The 21268-nt window shown below is 39.4% G+C and overlaps 2 protein-coding genes across 4 annotated transcripts; one reads left to right on the forward strand and one right to left on the reverse strand.

The window, feature by feature from the left end:
• Window positions 1-521: 521 nt before the first annotated feature.
• On the reverse strand, window positions 522-15929 carry SUB1 (SUB1 regulator of transcription). 2 transcript variants are annotated; one of them, XM_039567506.1, is made up of 5 exons: window positions 15847-15929; window positions 13838-13910; window positions 12362-12481; window positions 6426-6534; window positions 522-3716 (listed from the first exon to the last, which is right to left on the reverse strand). In XM_039567506.1, exons 2-5 carry the CDS (start codon window positions 13907-13909, stop codon window positions 3637-3639), a joined length of 381 nt encoding a protein of 126 aa, XP_039423440.1. In that variant the 5' UTR covers window position 13910; window positions 15847-15929; the 3' UTR covers window positions 522-3636. The 2 variants fall into 2 exon arrangements, with proteins under 2 accessions (XP_039423440.1, XP_039423441.1); XM_039567507.1 differs by lacking the exon at window positions 15847-15929 and adding an exon at window positions 15470-15682.
• On the forward strand, window positions 14929-19837 carry LOC109144054. 2 transcript variants are annotated; one of them, XM_039567505.1, is made up of 2 exons: window positions 14929-15500; window positions 18733-19837. In XM_039567505.1, exons 1-2 carry the CDS (start codon window positions 14999-15001, stop codon window positions 18756-18758), a joined length of 528 nt encoding a protein of 175 aa, XP_039423439.1. In that variant the 5' UTR covers window positions 14929-14998; the 3' UTR covers window positions 18759-19837. The 2 variants fall into 2 exon arrangements, with proteins under 2 accessions (XP_039423439.1, XP_039423438.1); XM_039567504.1 differs by lacking the exon at window positions 18733-19837 and adding an exon at window positions 16755-17496.
• The last annotated feature ends 1431 nt before the right edge of the window (window positions 19838-21268 follow it).

Here is a 21268-nt window from a genome sequence, read left to right on the forward strand (position 1 = left end):
AGTGGCTAGACTACTCAAAATTACTTCAAGAAAAGTCTGTTAGGTTCAGGGCTACAATCTACTAATTAATCCACACCCTACACATCAGTCACTTCAAGTATGTGAAAAACAAATATCCTTGCTAAAGAAGCCTATGCAGATATAACTGACCAATGACAATAAATGTGTGAGGTTTTTCTACCTCATCTGTGGCTACATTTATAGTCAAAGAGAAACTCCACTGAAAAAAGATAATCAGCCATTCTTGTAAGAGTAACAACTTACCAGGCACTTTCCTTCTATTTGATGCTTGAAAATGTGTTTGTATCCATTGCTTCAGTATTTACATGATAGTTGCCCTTTTTATCCTAGTGAAAAATTTCTATCCCTCTGGGCTACACCATCAGTTCCCCACCCACAACATAAACCAAATGTAAGATAATGAAGTTTTCAAATTTCCAAATTACAACTGTTGCAAGAAAGAAACAGCAGGTACCATAACATTATAGTCTAGCTAAATTTCTATTAAAAATAACACTATGTCAACAGAAGACTTTTTTTATTTCCAAGTGTTCAAATTGTTATTACACATATGCCGTTTAACTATTTTTTATTTGAACATTAAGGTAATTACAGTTGAAGGGCTCATATTTCCAGTGGCCTCTCTGCATTGGATGCCACCAGAGCTAAACATGAAACATTCCACATGGCTAACAATAAGACATTTGAGTTACCAGAATTACAATCGTCAATTTTTTTTTTTGCTAACAGATCACATACGTACATAACCAGGGCTATTTTCTTTAAAAGAAATATCAAAATTAGTACTGCATCTGTTTATTTTAAAGATGAACATCTCCACATACGAGCAACATGGTACATGACAGTTTGATTAACACACATACGGTACTTTGGCAGCTCTGTGATGTGTTTTTTCCCCTAAGCTCCACAGTAGGCTTAATTTATAAAACATATTGCTAATATGCCCTGCATAAACACCAAGAATCAAATGTATCTTTCATCACCTAAATGGGAGAGGGAGCAGCGCTTTTATCTCACATTAAACAGCCTTGTCATACATGCACAATTTTCATCCATGAACACTTCTACACACATCCTAGCTAACACTGTCTGCAAGAAAATAATCTTTATTCTAAAAAGATTCGAATTTTCTTCTCAAAAAAACCCTACAGATGATCACATGACAAATGACTACCAGCTGTTTATTTCAAAATAATACTGAATGTGTCACATTTCTGTCGAGGTTACTTGCATATTACCATCTCACAAGTGTATCAGTCACCTGATCAACTCATCCCATTTTGAGTTCATTTGTGAAACTGACTTGTCTCTTTTGATACCTACTAATAACTCATAGTTCATGGTTAACAAATACTAATTTCTTTGAATACCTCTACCAGCAATTTCCACATGAAAACTAATCACTCTATTAAACTTTTTCACTTACTCTCCCCAAATTTTCCACCTTCCTGAACACAACTGACCTATTAGCACAGTAATCTAAGTGAGGACAATATTCCCTCCAATATAATCATGCACTGTTAAGTAGCCACTTGGAAGTTTTGAGGTAAAATGCATTAAATATGGTTGCAAAATTTCAGACTTGAAAGAACAAAATCACATTATATATATTGCAATAAAAAACATCTAGAACCTGTCTATAGTGATCTGAAGCAATTTATTTCACTCACTTATCTGTAAAATTTTAGCAGCTATTTCGTATTCATTCTATTTGGTCCAAATAGCCCTATATGTTGTTAAAGAGTCACTCAAAAAGGAATGTTGTGCCCAAAACCACATCTGCTACCACAAACATCTCTTCACCCTTTTATTCATCCTCAAGCAGCTCCTACAAATTTAAAATTTCTTGAGCTGTACAAAAACAGATCTTAATTTGTAATATGTCAACAATGGGTAAGTTAAAAAGAAGGTGAAGATATGTGACATACTTAAGTAATATGCACAATTTGATGAAGTCTCTCTTCCTCAGCCTTTAATACCTATTAGCATTGAATTATGAACTCTGCAGCACATAAACAAGACTGCATATGGCACTTACAATCCTGACTGCAATATAAACTGTATTAAAATGCTCCATAACTAAACAAACAGTAAATCCTGTTTATCTATACAAAGTTTAGAGACTATGTTATCATCAAATGGGAAAATTACACCCAAACTAATTAAGTTGGACATTCACTGGTCCTTTCTCATAAAGTTGTTTTATCTTCTTGCTTTGCTTAATTATGTCAGAAAATTAACTCCTCCAGCTCTGCTTCAGTTTCTTCAGTGTAGTTATTACGTGCCAGCCAACTTTGTTCTGGCACCATTAACTTTCACCCTGGTGTGCCCCTTACATCTCCAAGTTCTCCATCACATTCTCCTTTCTTCCTTCCATTGTTTGTGACTCAGTGTCACCAAGAAGCCCTTCCTCTAGGGCAGCACCTTGTGTAACAGAGCTTCCACAGGGCAGAGGCTTTTCTGTCCAGGAGGTACCAGGGCTGACCAGCCAAGCTTGCTGGGTCATGGTCCGCCGTGTACCGGGTAAGCTCCCTGTGCGCGCTAAGCGCCTTCTGTACAAAGATAAGCCAGCTGTGCACACGTAAGCCACAGGAAGCAACCCGAGTTCAATGGTCTGGGCAGGCAGAGTGGATGGGGCAGAAATATGACCGACAGACATTTTGGCTGCAGCAGTTTTAACCCTGTTTGATTGTTTAACTTGTGTCACAGTCTAATTTAAGCATCATTGTTTAAGCAATACTTCCAAATGAACAAAAATCCTGCAGACAGGTAAACCGCTCCTTTTTTATAGAATAACTGGTTAGTATGTGTTCCAGAATGAATTTAATGCAAACTTTGGAAAGTGTACTAACTAATAACCACATCTGGAGCCTTGAAATACTGTCTTACTCTGAGGTATATGTCTATTACTGTAGAAGTTATGCTTCACATCTAAAGTCCACGAAAAAGGCTACTTGTATTTTCTAGGTCAAGCAAGCAGTAGAAAAATGGGAAGAGAGAGCATGTGTTTTGTGTTCAAGTGTTACTGTTTAGCATAATCCCTCATGCAAGTAATGCAAAAAACGCTATATATTCAAGACTGCTTACATCTAAATAAATCGGGTAAATTAGCAAATACAGTATTGAAAATTATCTACAAAAATGTGTTTTTCCAAGTATTCACTGTTTGTATCAAGTCTTAAAGCAGAAAGCTGCAGGGCAATACCAAAGAAAATGCAATAGAAGTGAACTTGAGACATTTTAAGAAATCCCCTCAGAAAACAAATTCGTATTAACTGTAAACTAAACTGAAATACAACGACTAAAGCTATTAGGTGGCCTTATCAGCAAACACCTTCAATCAAAAGGCCATAAACAAGTATGCTTTACATATTACTTGATTTGTTTATTTTACACCATGGGGTGAAAGCAACACAATTCCTTTTAGTAAAGTATACACAAATAGCCTCACTCAGAATACACTTTTAATGCACATAAAAAAAGTATTCATCTTACAAATTGTTTTGCAATCCAAATATACAATAGCTTGGAAAACAATATTTTAGAAAACTAAAGCCAATGTAAAAAGACTGCTTAATACCACTAAATGATATAAGTTTTTGTATGGCTCTGTCTTTAGAGTTTTCTTACTGCATCATCAATATCAGAAATCTGTTCCTTCAGCTGGTTCCACTGTTCTGGATTTAAAGAAATACCTGAAAAGCATTAAAAATAAACACTTAAGACAAAAAGAAAATTGTGGTGCAGGATCTTGTGCAATAATTATAAAGGCTGCTTTCATATACACACAGTCTGTGTTATAATATTAATGCCTGAGATACTTCAACAATCATCTTAGTTACAAAGTGAAACTACCCACTTCCAACAGTTCAACTTAACTATAGGTTATCTCTAGACAAGTTTGCAAAGAAAATGTGTGTAACAAATAATTGTACAAGTACTAGACTAAACACAAGAAGTGAAATATAACTCTGGCCTTGACAGAAGGCAGTACAAACGCCATGGGTGATAAGCAAGAAATCACTGGCTACTAAAAGCTGCACCTATGCAGACAGGTCTGCTGTGCCTTTTTCAAGTACTGCAATTCTGGGAGGCTTTCCCCGCTTTTGTTTCTTAAAGCACTGTAAATAACACACGCTGTAAGTAACCTCTTGGAGAGACTCTGTATCACTTGCTAGCGCTCACAAACCAGCACTGAAGTTACTTTTTACTTCAAGTTCACTATAGTTTCTAGTGATATTCAACCAATAATCATTCAGTATCCCACAACCCATCACTTCAATTCTAAATGTGATCTCATCTTCCTCAAGCTTGAGTACAGGCACGTTTCATTTGTGCTTTTGGTCTACTCTATCTTACCCTACAATTTCTACACCCACTCTGTGAAAGAGCAGGCTCCCAGGGATACCTCCCATACTTTCTCCTGCCAAGCTCTTCCACTAGTTACTCCCACTCTCCCCTCCCAGTGATAGTTTTCCTTCATTGCTTTCTCCCTGAAGGTGGAGCAGGACCTGTAAACAGCTGAAACTTTGAATTCCACTTCTGGAGCTCATAGCCTTTTCTTTTCTTTTAGTATCAGTGTCTTACCAGAGCACCACCACAATTCTAAGCAGCAAGTAGTGTACATGGAGCTTCTCTAAGCAGTCTTCCACCAGTCTTTGGTGGGCAGGCCTCATCTGAAAACAGGTCAGGTGTACTAACCACTATTAGAGGATTAAATGTCATGAAGATGTCCTCAACAACAGACCAGATGAACCACAAAAAGTTCAGATCTGCTGCTTGAGATACTAAGAGTAATTTAAACTGCTCGGTTTATTTTTGTTTTATTACAAATTTTTGACTGCTTATCCTGGTTTTAGGACAGCTAGATAAGCAGCTTATGACTGCATCAAGGAAATATTAGACTCCCATACTGTATCAGATTATTAATAATTTTATCACAATAAAGTTCAGACTCTTGCTGCATTGATAAACATTTCTATCTACATCATGCCATTTTTGTCACTTAGCCCACCCATCAAATCCCACTGTAGCTTGCCATTTGAAATTCCACCGTGAAACACAGAAGGTAAAGTCCTTAGAGGAACCTTTTTTGTTAATTAGCAACAACAAATCCAAAACAAGCAATTTTCCTGTAGAGCACCAGTGCATCTGTTCACGCAAACCTAGTGTCAGTGGTTATTTAAGAAATGTTGAAAATGCTTCTCAAACTTTCTAAACGACTGTTTACTGAGTTGCTCCTGAACACACCAAAAGAATGTTACAAACCTTATGGTGATTGTACATTGAATTTCTTCAAACTCAGCAGCCTCCCAATACATAAGACTGGGGAAGGACTTTTTGCAACATCATGTAGTGACAGGGCAAGGGGGAATGGCTTCAAACTGAAGAGGGTAGATTTAGATTGGGCATTAGGAAGAAATTCTTTACTGTGAGTGTAGTGATGCACTGGCACAGGTTGCCCAGAGAAGCTGTGGATGCCCCATCCCTGGAAGTGTTCAAGGCCAGGCTGGATGGGGTCTCTGTGCAACCTGGTCTAGTGGGAGGTGTGCCTGCCCACAGCAGGGAGGGGGTTGAATGAGGTGATCTTCAAGGTCCCTTCCAAGTGAAACCATTCTGTGGTTCTGTGAATCCCCAGGGCAGAATGTTTCACACTTACCTTTCACTGATGCTATATGAAAACAGATAAAAAGTAGGCTTTTCAAAGAGAAGCAACATAACATTAAGCACAGCACTACTACTACAACTGTCCTGCAATCCCCATCTTGAGATGTGAAAGTTCTGAAAGTGGTTCACAGTGAAGCCCTGCCATGAGAAGCAGCTGTGCAACTAGAGGTACAGAGGCTTGTGCTGTGCTGCAGATTACTAACTTGGTACACTTGAGATATTCCACCCTCTACTAAAGTATTTTTAAACTTTTTTTTTCAAAATTAGTCACTTTAAATGTTTAGGTTGTTTTAATCTAAAATTTAATAGGAACTGAAGGACACGGTTGGTTTAACAAAACTAAAATCTTAGAAAAATTATTAAATATTTTCAGTTACAGTTTGAAATAATAAATCCAACCATAATAGAGGAAATTCTCTTAAACTAATCAAATGGGGGTGTGGGGGAAGTATGGCTATGGTATAAACATGTTTATAACTCCCCTACCAAATTTGCTTGTACTTGACACCTAGCTTTCCATAAATCATTGAGCAACTGTTTAGGAAAATGGACTCAGGCCAATAAATCCACTTAAGATTTTATCCATGATCTACAGATAAAGCTAATTCTTTGCAAAAATATAAATGGTAAGGAAGTAAATATCACGTACCAACAAAGGAGAAAAACATGATATAGGAAGTTCTACTGCAAAGTACAGGCCATGTTTTAATACGAAGTAACATGAAACAGAACAATACCTTTTCTGCCAGGCTTCATTTCACCTTCTTGATCCATCCAATATTCTCTAATATCAATTAAGACTTTCCCTTTAAAGTCCCGAACACTGACATACCTCATTTTGCCAATCTGTCAAAACACATATAAAGGTCTTTTAGGTATTTTATGTATTAGAGCATTCACTTTCCCCAGCAGCATTAGACTCTTGACATGTGACACTGCAGCTTATTTTAGACACCACAGAAACAGCTAGATTAAAAGCTTAATTCAGAGTAGTCAGTAGGCTAATAAGTAATGACTTAAAACTGGCTGAGCAGGCAGTGGTCAATGCAAAAGTGGCCCTCCTAGAATAAAAATACCTGTATTCTTTACATGCTTGTTTCTTGCAAGTAATGAATTTACTGTTTTCTGAAAAAACGTATTTCCTTTCTTTGCAACAGTTCTAAACAAAGAAGGAGAAAGGGAGCTCTACTCCCAAATCTACATTTTAGTCCATTCCACACGTACAGAAAGCAAATTAGATGTTCATGTGTGATACCTTCCCTTTTTTTTTCCTTTAACACAGTAAATACAGATGCAAATGAACGTTACCCACCAACTGTCCCATGCCCTCTCCCAAGTCCTCATAGGTACATCACCGTACCAGGTGTTCAAAAACAGTCTAATCTTTTAAGTTTACCAGCATATAGCACAGTATGAAATTGTGGAACTTGGATTTTGGAATGCCATAGTTTTCAAACCAGTGTCGTAACTGAATTACATGGGCACCTCCTTTTTTGGGGGGGGTGGAGTGGGGGAAAGTTGGGGAAGCATCATACCACCAACTATGCAATACACTACATATTTTGGCTTATTCAAGATCTTTCCAAATATGATTAAAAAAAAAATCTATTTACATAAATTCCAAGTACAAGGTGAATTTGAGACCCAGAAATTAGATAATTAAAACATAACCAAATACAGTTTCTTGCAATTCTAAGAAATCCTTAGAATACTGTATGCACCTCCTGGATACATTTTATAATGAAAGAACAGATTCTAAAGTAAACATTTTTAAAATAAAATACTTCTTCCTGGTAAAATGCTACCTTCCAATTTCAACTTCCTTTATCTCTGCATGTTCCATTTTGATATAATTTAAGGAGAGGCCAACACTTCTGGCACAAAAATTAGCATTAAGTCTGACCAGAAAGACTGAAGAACTCTCCAACCAACTACAGTAATTCACAGATGTTTAAGTGTATTGCTCTTATTTCACAAAATAGATAGAAACATGAATACTTTGTTTGCTTAAATAAGTTTTTCTTCTTCTGCACATGCTATATGACATCTAAAATTGATTTAAAAACAAATAGGACATATTTAGATAACGTAAGTCTGAAGCACTTTTCCTAGTTCAAATCATCCTTTAAAATTAGTAAGACGTTACTGTTTATATGACAGTATTTTTAACTGATAAAATTACACAACAATTTTAAAATTCAAAAATAGAAGTATAATATTATGGCAGCTTAGCTCTTTCAGACCAAACGTGGTACCATGCCCAAGTCCATCTGCACTCCTGGCAAAGAATATCCTAAATAGCCAACATGAAGAACATTTCTTAGTTTTACCCTTTACGCTCCAGTAACTTTTAAGGTCACCTCCAGGAAAAGCTTCAAGCAGTAGCACTCTGCAGCACCTTTTTTTTTCCATGGCTATTGAAGAATATTAGTGCCTTGCCAAGTAACTCCAGATTTGTCGTAAGAAATAAAATCTAATTCAATATAGCAGATCACAGCTGCAAATACAGTAAAAGGGTTTAGAATGCAATTTCAAGGGTAAGAAAGACTCTATGTCTTAATTCAATTCCAGTAAGGTGAGGGGCAATAATGTAAAGTTCACATTCATTCAATCATTAAGCCTTAGATGGAAGTATTTCTCTATGTAAATGCTGAAACCAAGTTAGATTTCACATCATGTCTAGATTTCAGCTTAATATTCTTATTAAATTTCAGATATTTAGTTGAACTCTATGCAAGAGTTGCCACTACTAAAATTTTTAAATAGGCTTCTAAAGTACAGTTCCAACAAACATCTACAGTTAAAAACACACCAAAAAAATCTAGATTTAACTAGTTAAGTAAATTGATGTTTCTTGATATTTAGCTACCTGTAACTCTGGTACAGGTTCATTTCTGAACAATTTTTCTTCATGAAGCTGCTGATAATCCTAAGAGTAATTTCACTGATGGAAGGTATTTTTGTATCTCCATAAGCAGAGCAGCATACCAAAAGTTGCTGTATTGGGAAGAATCAATTTTCTTCACATTGGCTGATATGGGGCTGTGTTTTGGATTTGTCCTGAGCAGTGATGATAACACAGAGATGTTTTAGTTACTGCTGAGCAGAGCTTACACAGAGCCAAGGTCGTTTCTGCTTCTCACACTGCCACACTGGCAGGGAAGCTGGGGGTGCTTGGGGGATTGGGGGAGGCACAGCTGGGAGAGGTGACCCCAACTGACCAAAGGGATGTTCCAGACCGTATGATACCGTGTTCAGTCTACAAAGTGGAGGGAAGAAGAGGAAAGGGGGCATGTTTGGCATGATGACATTTGTCTTATCAAGTCACTGTTACATGTGATGGGCCCTGCTCTCCTGGAGATGGCTGAACTCCTGCCTGCCCATGGGAAATGGGGAATTAACTCCTTGTTTTGCTTTGCTTGCATGTGCAGCTCTTGCTTTCCCTAATAAACTGCCTTTATCTCAACCCTCGAGTTTTCCAGCTTTTACCCTTCCAGTTCTCTCCCCGATCCCACTGGTGGGGGTGTGAGTGAGTGGCTGCCTGGGGCTTGGCTGCTGGCTGGGATTAAACCACAAGTCATGACAATTTATAAGAGTACTTAGTGCAGTTCAGCCTTCACAGAGAAGTTCATACACTTTTTATTAAATACTATACATCCTTACATTATACTACGCAATTGACTTACATAAATCAGAAGACATTAAAAACATTATTTCCAGGTTTCTGTTTCTTAGAATAAAAAGCACTCAACTGTGTCTCTGTTCATTTATAGATATGCAACTGATTTCCTGTGAGCTTCAGCAAGCACCTTCTTCATCCTTTTTCCTAAATCCAGTTTTTCTGGATTAAACACACAGTGCAAGCCTAAACAGCAACAAACCCTCTCTCTTCCCTAGCCAATAACCATATGTAAAGCATTCAAAGGAGCACAAGACTCCTGTAAATAGTGAGATCTGCAACAAAGCAAATTGCAAAATGCATTGGTGACCACCTAAGTTTCATAATTAGTGTGCTAAACCAATCACAGTTTCAGAGCATCATAAATTTATGCTGACCTTCTTTCACCAGCCTATGATAAAGACACTGATAACTTACACGGGAAAAATCAACAAACTTATTTCTCACAAGCTAAATACCAAATATGGTCAAAACTCAAAAAAAATAAGGGCTTGCAAGGTGGACAGAATACGGAGATAACTTCTGAAGTAACAATTTCAGTTAAATGCATGATCATGCAGTGCGGTTCTGCTCTGGGTAGTCATTAATGCATCCTGACAAACCTTATCCAAATCAGGCACAGGTAGATGATACGATTAGTCAAACTAACCAAAGCACATGGTGCAGAGCTCAGGTTGGCTTGAAGCCAGAGACAGGAATCTAATACATCAAGGCTAAACCCTTCCACATGAACACAAATAATGCCTGTCCTTAGGGCCTCGAGTAATACATCACATATGGGAGTAACATAAATTTCAGCATCCTAACAGCACACAGATCTGTTATCAAGCTGCAGGGTACACTAGGTTGGTTCCCTATAAAACCTAGTAAGGCCAAGACATGTAAACATATAAACCTTGTCTCTTATATTGAATGAATTCTCTTCTACTTACATTAGCACTATTCTTTGTAAGTAGTTGCCAAAAAACCATTACACCAACCAACTCAAACAAAAATATAAAATGTACATATTTAGGAAAACGCTGAATCTTCTTAATACAACAGACACAATCAGCTCTATATTAAGGGAATCTGTATGCTTCAAGAACACAGCCTGAGGGTGTAGAACAAGAAGACTCTTGGTTTCACATCATTTGCAGCCACTCCCACACACAATATGGACACCATAGAACTTGTGACTATCCTATGAAGGCTTTACAACCTGATTTCCATCAGCTGAAGCCACACTTGTAAAGTTATACTGCAAAGCCACTTTCACGTAAGAGATCATTTTACTGCCATGGGAGAGAAGGTCTCCAGAAAGGCGTTTCTAGTATCACTAAGAAGCCTAGAACAAACAAAACTGTATCTAAAAAATTAATGAGCCCTGGGTAGGGGGGCAGGAACCAGGAGTATCCTCAGACCTACTGTAGTTTTATTTCTATACTTAAACATCTGCATGTTAGTTACTGCACAGAAGTTACGTAGAGTACAAAAGCAGACAATGCTATACATAACAATGAATAATCTAAAAAATATTTTATTGTCGATTACTTAAAAGACAGGCACAGACTGGGTAACGCTGATATTTTAGGTCAAGGTGATATTCAAAGATCTGTATTCTACTCAACACCAGAAGAACCCTGTTCTTATCTGAGTAATAGGAGTCCTCTACTGTCTGTTTTTAGTAACTTTTTATTATCTTAGGTCGAAAAGGTTTCAGGAAACCAGAGCATGCATACTTTCATTTTTTATTTGAAAAGGTCTGGGTGTGTTTTTGCATCAGGGGAACACTAAAAATTTTAAGTTTTCTCCAAGACTGGAATTTCTGAACTTACTAAAACCATAGCAACTGGAATTTCTGAACTTACTACAAACATAGCATTAAGTTTATACATAGTTCTTTATTACAGAGTTCTACCTGCAGTTCACCTTGTAAGTTGTAGAATTCACTATTTCATTTTTCCTACAAGGTTCAAAGCATGCCCAAGTAGAACTAAAAATACTATAAACTTCCTTCAATACAGAAGTCCAAACATAGCATTCAAGTGAAGCTCTCCCTCCTGAACATAGGAGGAGAAGTAAGAATTGAGACATTAAAAATAACTGCCCTGTATCACAGTATCAGTTAAGCAGGTCTTCTCTCTAGAAGAGACTTTTCTTCCCCTGTATTACTTCACACAGCTACAGCCGAGAACCATTTCATTTACATTACTCTGTGCTTGGGTCATCTCATTAGGCACCTTTCCCACACCTTTTTACAAACTTGAAAATCAAAGCCTCAAGAATTTAAGTTCCTTTCCAGCCAGCTAGTCAGAGACCTGTAACAGATCTTGATCCACACCCCCAATACAGCTAATTCTGAGCTGTGTATCAGCTCTCTCAGCACACACTGCTACTGCCTCAGCTAACCCCGGGAACTGCAATACCCTGAATTCACAAATGCATCTTTCCACTGAAAAACAGACATTCATCCCATCTTAAAAACAGGGCAATACCACAAGTTACTATCTTTATGGATGTTCAGTGATAAAACCCTACATCATAACATAAAGGAACAAACAAAACTTATTCCAAGATGCTGTCATAATACAGGAGGCCAAATTGCCCTTGACCTAGTTAAATAGGAACAAAGAGTCCACACTTTGGTTTCCAAGAACATTTTTTTCAGGAGCCCTAATTAAAAAAACATTTCCATGTAGAGACAAACCTGATCTAATATTTAAAGTATACTGATGGTAAGTGCTGTATTTACTGACAAAATGACTACCCAGAGCTACCAGGAACAAAGTCATGAGAATTAGATCAATTGATACCACTCAGATTCTTTTACTCTGTTGAAATCTGACCATGCTTTTCTGAGCATCTCATCTAAATGCCAGCATCATAACCCCTTCCAAAGATTCAGGAGGCCAAGCACTACACTGTTAAGAAATTCACATCACCTCGTAAAATTTATACAGCATATGATGTAACATGTTACCTTAACCACGTTTTATGAGTCATCAATTTTACCTGAAACATATTCTCATCTCTGTTACCACTTTGCTTAGAAGAAGCTGCACCTTTTGAACTTTCACCAGTCTTTTGTTTCTTTACAGTTTTTTCTGGAGTTACTTGCTTTTTCCGCTTTGCCTTGGAGCAAAATAAAAAAAGAAAAGCATGAGCCACAATCACTCTGTACGCTACAGGTAAGTTTACATTATATGTCACAGACTACTACCAAGCAATGCACTTTTCCACCTTCTTGCTGTGAAGGCAGGAATCTAACACTGTACATTTAGACTGGAGTTTTAAAAACTTCAAAACGAGCCTGATTCTGTTCTCAGTGAAGTTTACCATAATACTTTGGCATTAAAGAGAATTTAATCAGATCAAAATAAATTTCAAAAATCCTTCTCTTTCTGCACAGTAACACTGTCAGTTCAGTAGTTTTACGAAAAACTTTAAGTCTGATGGAAATGGCATCTTCTTTTCCACTAAACGGACCAAAAAGTACAGAACAGCTTGCAACACCTCCAAAAAAAGAAAAAAACCGTAGATAAGATAATGAATGAAGGATCTGGAAACCACCTCTATCAGACAATTGTTTTTTTAATAAGCATCCAGTCACTGTACACAGCATGATAAATTATGCAACTTTTTAAAGGATTCAGACAGTATCACCTGTAAATCAGATTAACCAGAGAAGCTACAAAGTTACTATTTCTACTCACTTAGAAATAGGAGACCAAACCTCTTCATGCACTGTACTACATGAAAAGACCTGGTGTCCCTGTTACCACCTAGCACTTCTTAAAAAGATAAATTAACTAGTTTTTTCTGATTTTGTTCATAATGATTGGCACATCTGTGCAAACTTCTATCTTTAGTAACTATTAAAATTAAAGGGAAACATTCAATTTATAAATTTGAAACAGTCATCTTAAAACTTATCAACTCAAAGACATTCAGGTTGGCTCAGCTTTTAAGTGAGAAACTAGCAGATGATAAAACAGCAAATAAAAGAAAAAGAAGCAGAGAAAAAAATCCATGCAAACAAGATGAGCAAGCAACACAAGGAACACAGGGCAGATTTTTGTTATGGAGAAGTAACCAAATATTAAAACGGAAGTGTGTGGCTGTGGGCATGTTCTGAAAGTAAGTCCAAATTCTTCTTCGGAAGCCTTCAGAAGCTTGCCACAAAGCAGCAAAGAATTACTGGGAACTTGCAATTATCATATGGAATGGCATGAAGAAAACAAAATGCAACTGAAGAAGAAAACTTTTCTTCAGGGCAAAAATTATGCAATCCACCCAAACTTGGAAGGTGGGTTGTTTGTTTTTTGTTGTTGTAGTTGTTGAGGTGGGTGGGTGGAACAGAAAGTTCCTTAAAGTGTCTGATAAATCATATGGAATGACATGCATGTTGTGACATATGCTCACCTATTTCCTTAACCCCAGCCTGAAACAAAACAGTTAATACAGTAATGAACTGTATATAATGTTCACCTTTTTGTCAACTTCACTATCTGAATCACTGGCAGATGAGCTTGAAGATACAAGTTCCTTTGATTTAGGCATTCTGGGAAAAGAAAAATAACATGAGAACACTATATAAGGAATGATATTCCATTTTGGCTGGAAAGCAATCTTCAAACCTGTTTGTACTGGCTCATCTTCTTTAAGCCCTCCTAAACACTTTCTTGCCTTTTCATTTAAGCTTTAATACACATTGTAGATGCAGTATCAAGCATTTTTTCCTCATATATATATATATATCTTCCCCTTTTTTGCTGCAGCTGCATTGAAACACGTTTAGGGCACATTAAATGCAGCGGTTTGGCTTCTGAACTGTTTACAGCACAACGACTTCTCACAATTTTCATATATCCCCAGACACAGCAAAACTCACAACATAAAATACACAATGTAATACTGCCCTCCAGCTGAATCCTTTCTGTTAAATCCACAAATATGAATCATTAACACCCCAACAATATCTATACTCTGACATGGGTATTTCACCCAGGTGGATTTGCAAGCAACATGCTGCACAACTGTCACACACGTGACACTCGAGCTTCCACCTATAATCTAACAGTCCAAAACACACCTCAGTTACAGTGAGCTACAGCACTGCAATTAGTATTTTTAACTGGCGTTTCAACACATCAGTCACTGGAGTCTATTAATTTGCCAGACAAGCAGACATTGAGCATTCCTTGAATGCGTGCTGCCAGGTGTCCTCGCACATCACCCTGGTATGCAAACATGTGGTTAGATATAGCGGTTACACATCTTCCCTGCTGCTAGAAACTCTTTGTAACAAATACACAGCTCATTTGTTTTTTCAGAATAAAATTAAGCATCCCTGAAAGTGTATAATACAAACTTCAGCTAGGAAAGGCCAAGATAATATTACAGAGTATCTCAGAAAAGAAAAAAGGAATAAGTGTGTTCTTAAACGGGCAGTGAAAAAACACCCCCACGTATGCAAATGAAAAAAAACAACACAAAACAACCAAACCAGAGCCCCAATAATGCTAATGGATCGACGCGGTTCTAAAGTAGGGCAAAACCTGTGGTAATAGCTTGTAGCACAAGGACGGAAGCTGCAGCACGGCACAGGACACAGGGTGTGAAGGAAGCACACGCACTCCACGCTCTAGGATGGAGCAGAGGAGCGCTGGAATGGGACAATGTGAAAATGAGCAAACGGATGACACTGAGTTGGCGAGCCAAACGATGTTTCGCGGGGATGACCCCGGGGTCCGCGTAAGAAGGAGAAAGGGACAATATGGAGGAAGGTGTGGGCGGAAACTGGAGGAAAAAGGGATGTGGGGTGGTGGGTGCCCTCCGGGAGAGCCTGAGCGTGAGGAGACACCGCAGCGCCGGGGAGGGGGCCGGGATGAGCCCGGCCAAGGGAAAGCGAGGGAAGGTAAGGAAAGGAAGACGAGCCCGGAACTCCAGGTAGGCGGATCCCAGCCGCCATTTTCCTCCCCTATTCCTCTTTTCCATGGCTTCTGTCGCCCCCCGAGAAAAACACTCGAAACCCGAACAAGGATGGGGGCGAGGGGGTGGGCGGGTGAGAACGCCCAAGTCTTCCCGGGGCAAGGCGGCGGCGAAGGGAATGCGGGTTACCGGTGGCAGGGCGGAAGAAAAGGACAGCAAGGTAACCAGCGGCCCAGGGGTCGCCGGCGGGCCGGGTCTGCTGCCGGCGCGGGGGGGGAGCGCGGCCGGGCGCCATCTTCTCCCTCAATCAGGCTCTGTGCCCCCCAACATGGCAGCTCTCCCTCGGCAGCGGCGGCTCGCTCCTCCGCCCCACAGCGGGGTATCTCTCCCGCTGGGCACCGCGGGCACTCGAAGAACAAGAGGAAGCCTCGCCTCGGCGCCGCCCGGCTGCGGCTGTCCCGATCAGGCCGGGAGGTGCCGCGGCGGTGGCGGCGGGGGCCGTGGGAGGGGGCACGCCGGAGAAGATGGCGGCGTGGCAGGGGCGCGCGGGGGGACCCGGCACTCACGTCCTGCTCCGCGCGTGGCTCCTCTGCACCGCGACACAGACGGAACTGACGCGGCTCGGAACGCCCGCCCCGGGCCGCTCACGTGGGGGGGGGGGGGCGGGGGGCAGCTTTAAAGGGGACGCGGCGCTTTGTCCCTTTCGTCGCCCGTTCCCGCCTCCTGTGAGGGGCGGGGGAGGGATCATAGTGCTGGAAAGGAGATTTTACAGGATCGCAGCAAATCCCAAGTTGGCAGAGACCCACAGGGAACATCGAATCGAACTCCTGGCCCTGCACAGGACACCCCAAGAGTAACACTGTGTGTCTTGACAGCGTTGTCCTAACGCTTCTTGGTGCTGTGACCACCTCCCTGGGGAGCCTGTTCTAGTGCCCAACCACCTTCTGAGTGAAAAACCTTTTCCTGATATCCAGCTTAAATCTCCCCGTCATTGGCCACGAGAGTGAAGAGATCGGTGGTACCTGTCCGTCTGCTTCCCCTCGCGAGGAAGCTGTAGACTGCGATGGACATTAGGAAAAACTTCTTCACAGAAACGATTAGACATTGGAATGGGCTGCCCAGGGGGGTGGTGGAGTCACTGTCCCTGGAGGTGTTGAAGGAAAGACTGGACGTGGCACTTGGTGCTTGAGGTGGTGGTGTTGAGTAAGTTGAACTCGGTGCTCTCAGAGGTCTTTTACAAATTGATTCTGTGGTTCTCTGAAGTCTCCCCTTAGTCTTCTTCAGGCTGAAAAAAGCCCCTACAATAATTCATAAATAGGAGGGTTTTTTCACGCGCTGCAGCGGTTCCTCGATGCCGCTTGGAGCCGCCCGGGCAGCGGCGTGAGGCGGGGTGTGGCTGCTGCGAAACCGCGGCCCCGCCACACCTGGGGCGCCGCTCGGGAACCCCTTCTGATGGTTCCCCTTCTGCCAGCAGATCCCCCTTCCGCCACCGGTGACCCGGGTTTCCTTCTCTTACCGCGTGGCTTTGCAGCTGGGGACCATCAGAGCACCCGTCCGGGCAGGCACCTCGGGGCTGAAGCACCGCGGATGGAAGGTTAAAGCAGTCTCAGCACCTCTTTTAAACACTGTCTTTTTAAAAACTGTCCAAGCAAATAAAGAGCTTGAAAACATACTGTCAGTGTTGCTTTTTTCTGTAGCGTGTTCATAGGGTCATGCATCCCGAGCACCCTGCTGAAGAGGACTTGAAAAGGTTTAGTTCGCCTAAACGAGTTCTGCTTCTAAGACACAGCAAAATGGAAGGGAGACGAGGAAAGGGCCCTCTGCCCCCAGTTTTGTAAGAGGCAACTTTTAGCAGCCTTTGCAGACTGCAGCAGGCCAGGCATGCTGTCGGAGCACAAAGTGGCTTCATGTTTTGTCTTCTGTGCTACCTATTTCAGCCTTTCAGTTGATGATGGGAGTTACATTAAAATACAGTCATAATTCACACAAAACTAACTCGGCTTGTTCCTATTTGCTGGTCACAGTTCATGGCAATGGGTCATGTAGCTGTGTTCTGAGCAGTGACAGTTCTTCAGACACCCAGTACCAGTTTAGTACTTTTCTCTTTCCTACTAACGCTAGACTTATGCTTTTGCTACCATGTGAGTGCAAACTTTTTGTAAAAAGTGCAAGCAAACTATAAGAAATAGGAAGTGGACTATAATCCCAATCCTAGCTTCCAGATAAAATTGGGGCAGGCAGAGTGAGGTAGTGGCTGATCGGCCTCCATCATTTAAATAACAAGCACCTATTAATAAAGTGTTTAAAATAAAAAGTCTTTGGCTTTTTTAAATTGCAAAGATCTCTCTTTGTTAATATGGGCCAGAAGGGCAAACATCATGATTCAAGAGGGAATAATCCCCCAAATTCAGCAAGAGTAGCTGCACGTCCTAAGCAGTGTTTCTGAAAAAGTACTTAAAAGAGGTGGGCAAAGAGGTTTTTAGAGGGGATCCATGAGGTCCTTGGAGCCCCCATCATGAAGTAAACTGGCTTTTGGTGTGAGAAGTGGCTTTCACTTCTTCACTTTAATAGCAGGAAAACAGGAAGGAAATACCAGAAATAGGAAGTGTACTCATCTAAATAATCCTTGGTAACTTGCAGTTTCACAGTGTCATGTAGGTTGCAGAATGAAAAGAAAAATAGAAAAATATACAATTCTTACTACATGTCTGATCTTTGGAAGATAAAAATATGGTTGTTTATACAAGAATCAAAGCACAGTAAATCATATGCAGGCAATAGAGTAATTATCACCACTGCACAAACACCAGGCTTGTCAAGCCACGTAATTGTGGAAGATGAACAGATGGTATTGTAATACTTAATGCTTAACTCCAACAACAACAACAAAAAAAACTATTCCACACAAGATCACTTCCAAATATGTAATATTAATCTGTAAGAAAACATAGTTACTCTTTCCAACTAATTTTCACTAACTTTTCATATTAGAAGTATAATGATAGTTTAGGTGTTTGTAATCCCTGTATGCTTTGCTTTTTTACAGTTCAACACTTGGTACACAAAGAGTGCTCAGGTTTTAATCAAATCATCAAGGAATTGTTTATTAAAATCAACAATTCTTTATGCATTTTTAATCAAGTCTTTCAGCCTTGACATAAGTCAAACTGACTAAAACAAACATTTTATGCTGGCTCTTAATGGGTTAATTTCTCCCACCTGCAGCATTTCCTCCAAAGCAAGCACCAAGTTTATTTTTACAGCTGAATTCCTAAATTACAGGTCAGTGAGGGTAAAGGAAGGTTTGCTGCAACTGGGGATTTCATGTTCTGCTTTTTAATAATGATACATTTCTTTGAGAAATATTCTGGTTATTGAGCATAGTGGCTGTTAGAGCTTTTGGTGAATTACCCTCACTGTATTTTATTTTATTTTATTTTATTTTATTTTAGTTAGAAAAGAAGAAAGAAGCTACTAAGAAAAAAATGCTGGCTTTAGAACAGTGGGAAAGGAGCCATGATTCTTCCAAGGTAAATCTGTTGTTACCTTCTGAGTGAGTCATCTATCCCCCCAAGGGGTATACTTCACTTTCTAAGCTCTTAAAATAGACTTTTGTAATGGGTTTGTTCCTTCATCAGATACTTTCCTTCTGTAGCTGCCTTAAAAGGGCTTAAATTCTTCTAGTTACTGCCTGATTGCCTCATTTCATATCCCACATGTCTTTGGCAGAGAAGAATATTGAAGCATTACTTTTTTCTTCAGTAACAGATTTTAGCATGCAGATTTGAATGGGAATGCTGAAAAATACATGCTCGTGCTTCTGATTACATAGCAATTACTAACTGCAAAGGATGACTTCTCTGGTTAGAAATAATAGATCTAGTAGGAAAAGCATTTTGGGGCAAACCTAAGTAGGACAGCTTTTAAAGCTTTGTGTTCTGTGCTTACTAGTTTAAAAGGTGGAAGAAGAAATCTGCAGTGAAAGGGGAAGTTAGCTTATATTATTGACAGTCGTTTTATTAAAGTGTCAGAAAAGAAAGAGTAAGGGATGCTACCACATAGGGTTTTGCTTGTGGGACTGGAACTGGTTTGTTTCTCATGTGTATCATGTAATTTGAGTTTGCATGAATATTTGCATAACTTTCTATTATGTTTGGGAAGTGGGTTTTTTTATGTTGCAATTTAGTAACCTAAACCATAATAACTTCCATCTGTGGTTTAATAAATTACTTTTATATTTTTTAATATGTCTGTTGTTATGGTCGCTGTACAGTGTTTAAACCCTGTTGCTAAAAGTAACACTTTTTTGCTTTAATAGTTCGAAAATGTGGGGTCTTTGTCTTTACTGCTTAAAAAATGTAATATCACTTTAAAATAAGAAGGTTCATAAGCTGGTGAATGTCTTGTCTCTCTAGCTATCTGAAATAATTTCCAGCTGAGAAGATAGAACTGGACTCCATATGCTGATTGTAATTCTTTTTCTATCTAGAGCACTTACAAAGAGAGCACTAAGTATTAAACTACCTTTTCAGGAAATAAAAGAGCAGCTTTTGTTAACATGGTCTGTGCTGTGTTGGAAAGCTTTAACCTTCTGCTGCGTGGCCCTGCCCTCTGGTGGGCACGCAAAGGCTGGCTGAGAGCCTGCTTTTACGTAAACTGGAAGGTTGCCTCCAAGAAATCTTACCTAATCTTACTTAGCAAATCTTGAGATTTAAAAACATTCCGTTTTCCCCATTATGTTTCAATCACAGTTTTGCAGTCCTGTGGCAGCAGCAGAGACATTATGTCATGCATCTTGGGACATTAAAGTAAAACAGTAGGACTGATGACACTTTCATGTTATTACGCTACTTTCTTCTTCTCACCATATTTTGGTGATCTCTTCTCATACAGTAGAAATTAAGGTCAGAAATGTGTTTTTCTGAATGCTAGCTTGCTTGCCATTTTTGTCTGTGATATTTTTAGGCTCTTTGAACTTTGCACAAATAGAGTATCTGTTGTATTTAATTCCAAATTAAAGATTTGTGTTCCAGCATACGTTTTCATTCTGGAACTTCTTGGCTGTTCTTCTGTAATCTTAATAGGATCAGGGACAGAGGAGTTTATTTTTCCTGTTCAAAAAATACCTTTTCTGTGTTTCATTAAAGCTTTTCTGTCTTTCTCCCTCTGCCACAACTTGCGCTTTACCATTCCATGTATTTTCCTTCCAGTTAAACATAGAGAAATCAGTAAAGGTCAAAATATCCTTAAGGATCTAATCTGAATTTATTACTGTTTCATCTTGAAGCAATCTGATATATGTCTTAAGAAGATAGAATCTTGTTTTATAACCCACTGAGGTTTTTTAAGTATAGACCATGAATCTGATCCTGCAAGCTAGTAGTAGCATAAATAGATGTTATGTAATGGTGCACAAAGTCACCAGGAAGCATCAGATTCTTATTAGGAAACTGCTGAGGGAAAGACTTGTATAATATTAGTGGTTCCCACCCCCCCACACACCCCCCCACACCCCAAGGAGAAAAGAAACCTTAATTTTCTTTTTTTTTGGTCACATTTAGAAAGTATGACTTCTCATAAATTATGTTGTAGTCTTTTTAAAGTGATATATGCACTGAAAACTCAAAATGCAAAATTCACACAAGAAAGTAATCTGAAACTTCTAGTGAAATTGCAGATGAATTGGGCTGCCAGATGGGAGCTTTTGCTCAGAAATATGCAGGGTTGAAATCACAACATAAAGGGTGTAGTATTTGAATATAGAAATTACTTGGGTGAAGAAAAGTTATGAAACCGAAGTCAAAAATCTCAGTTGTGAGTAAGAAAGCCTTGGGGGAGTTTTTGGTTTTTTTTATGGAGACAAAGTTGAAAAGAGGGTAAATATTCCAAGTTTATTTGGAATATTATAATATAATACATATCAATAGTAGCATAATATAGATACATATCCACAGAAAGAGTCCACAGGAGGATCGCTGAGTTGATCAG

The sequence above is a fragment of the Corvus cornix genome, chromosome Z (assembly GCF_000738735.6).
Source record: "Corvus cornix cornix isolate S_Up_H32 chromosome Z, ASM73873v5, whole genome shotgun sequence".
NCBI classification, from domain to species: domain Eukaryota; kingdom Metazoa; phylum Chordata; class Aves; order Passeriformes; family Corvidae; genus Corvus; species Corvus cornix.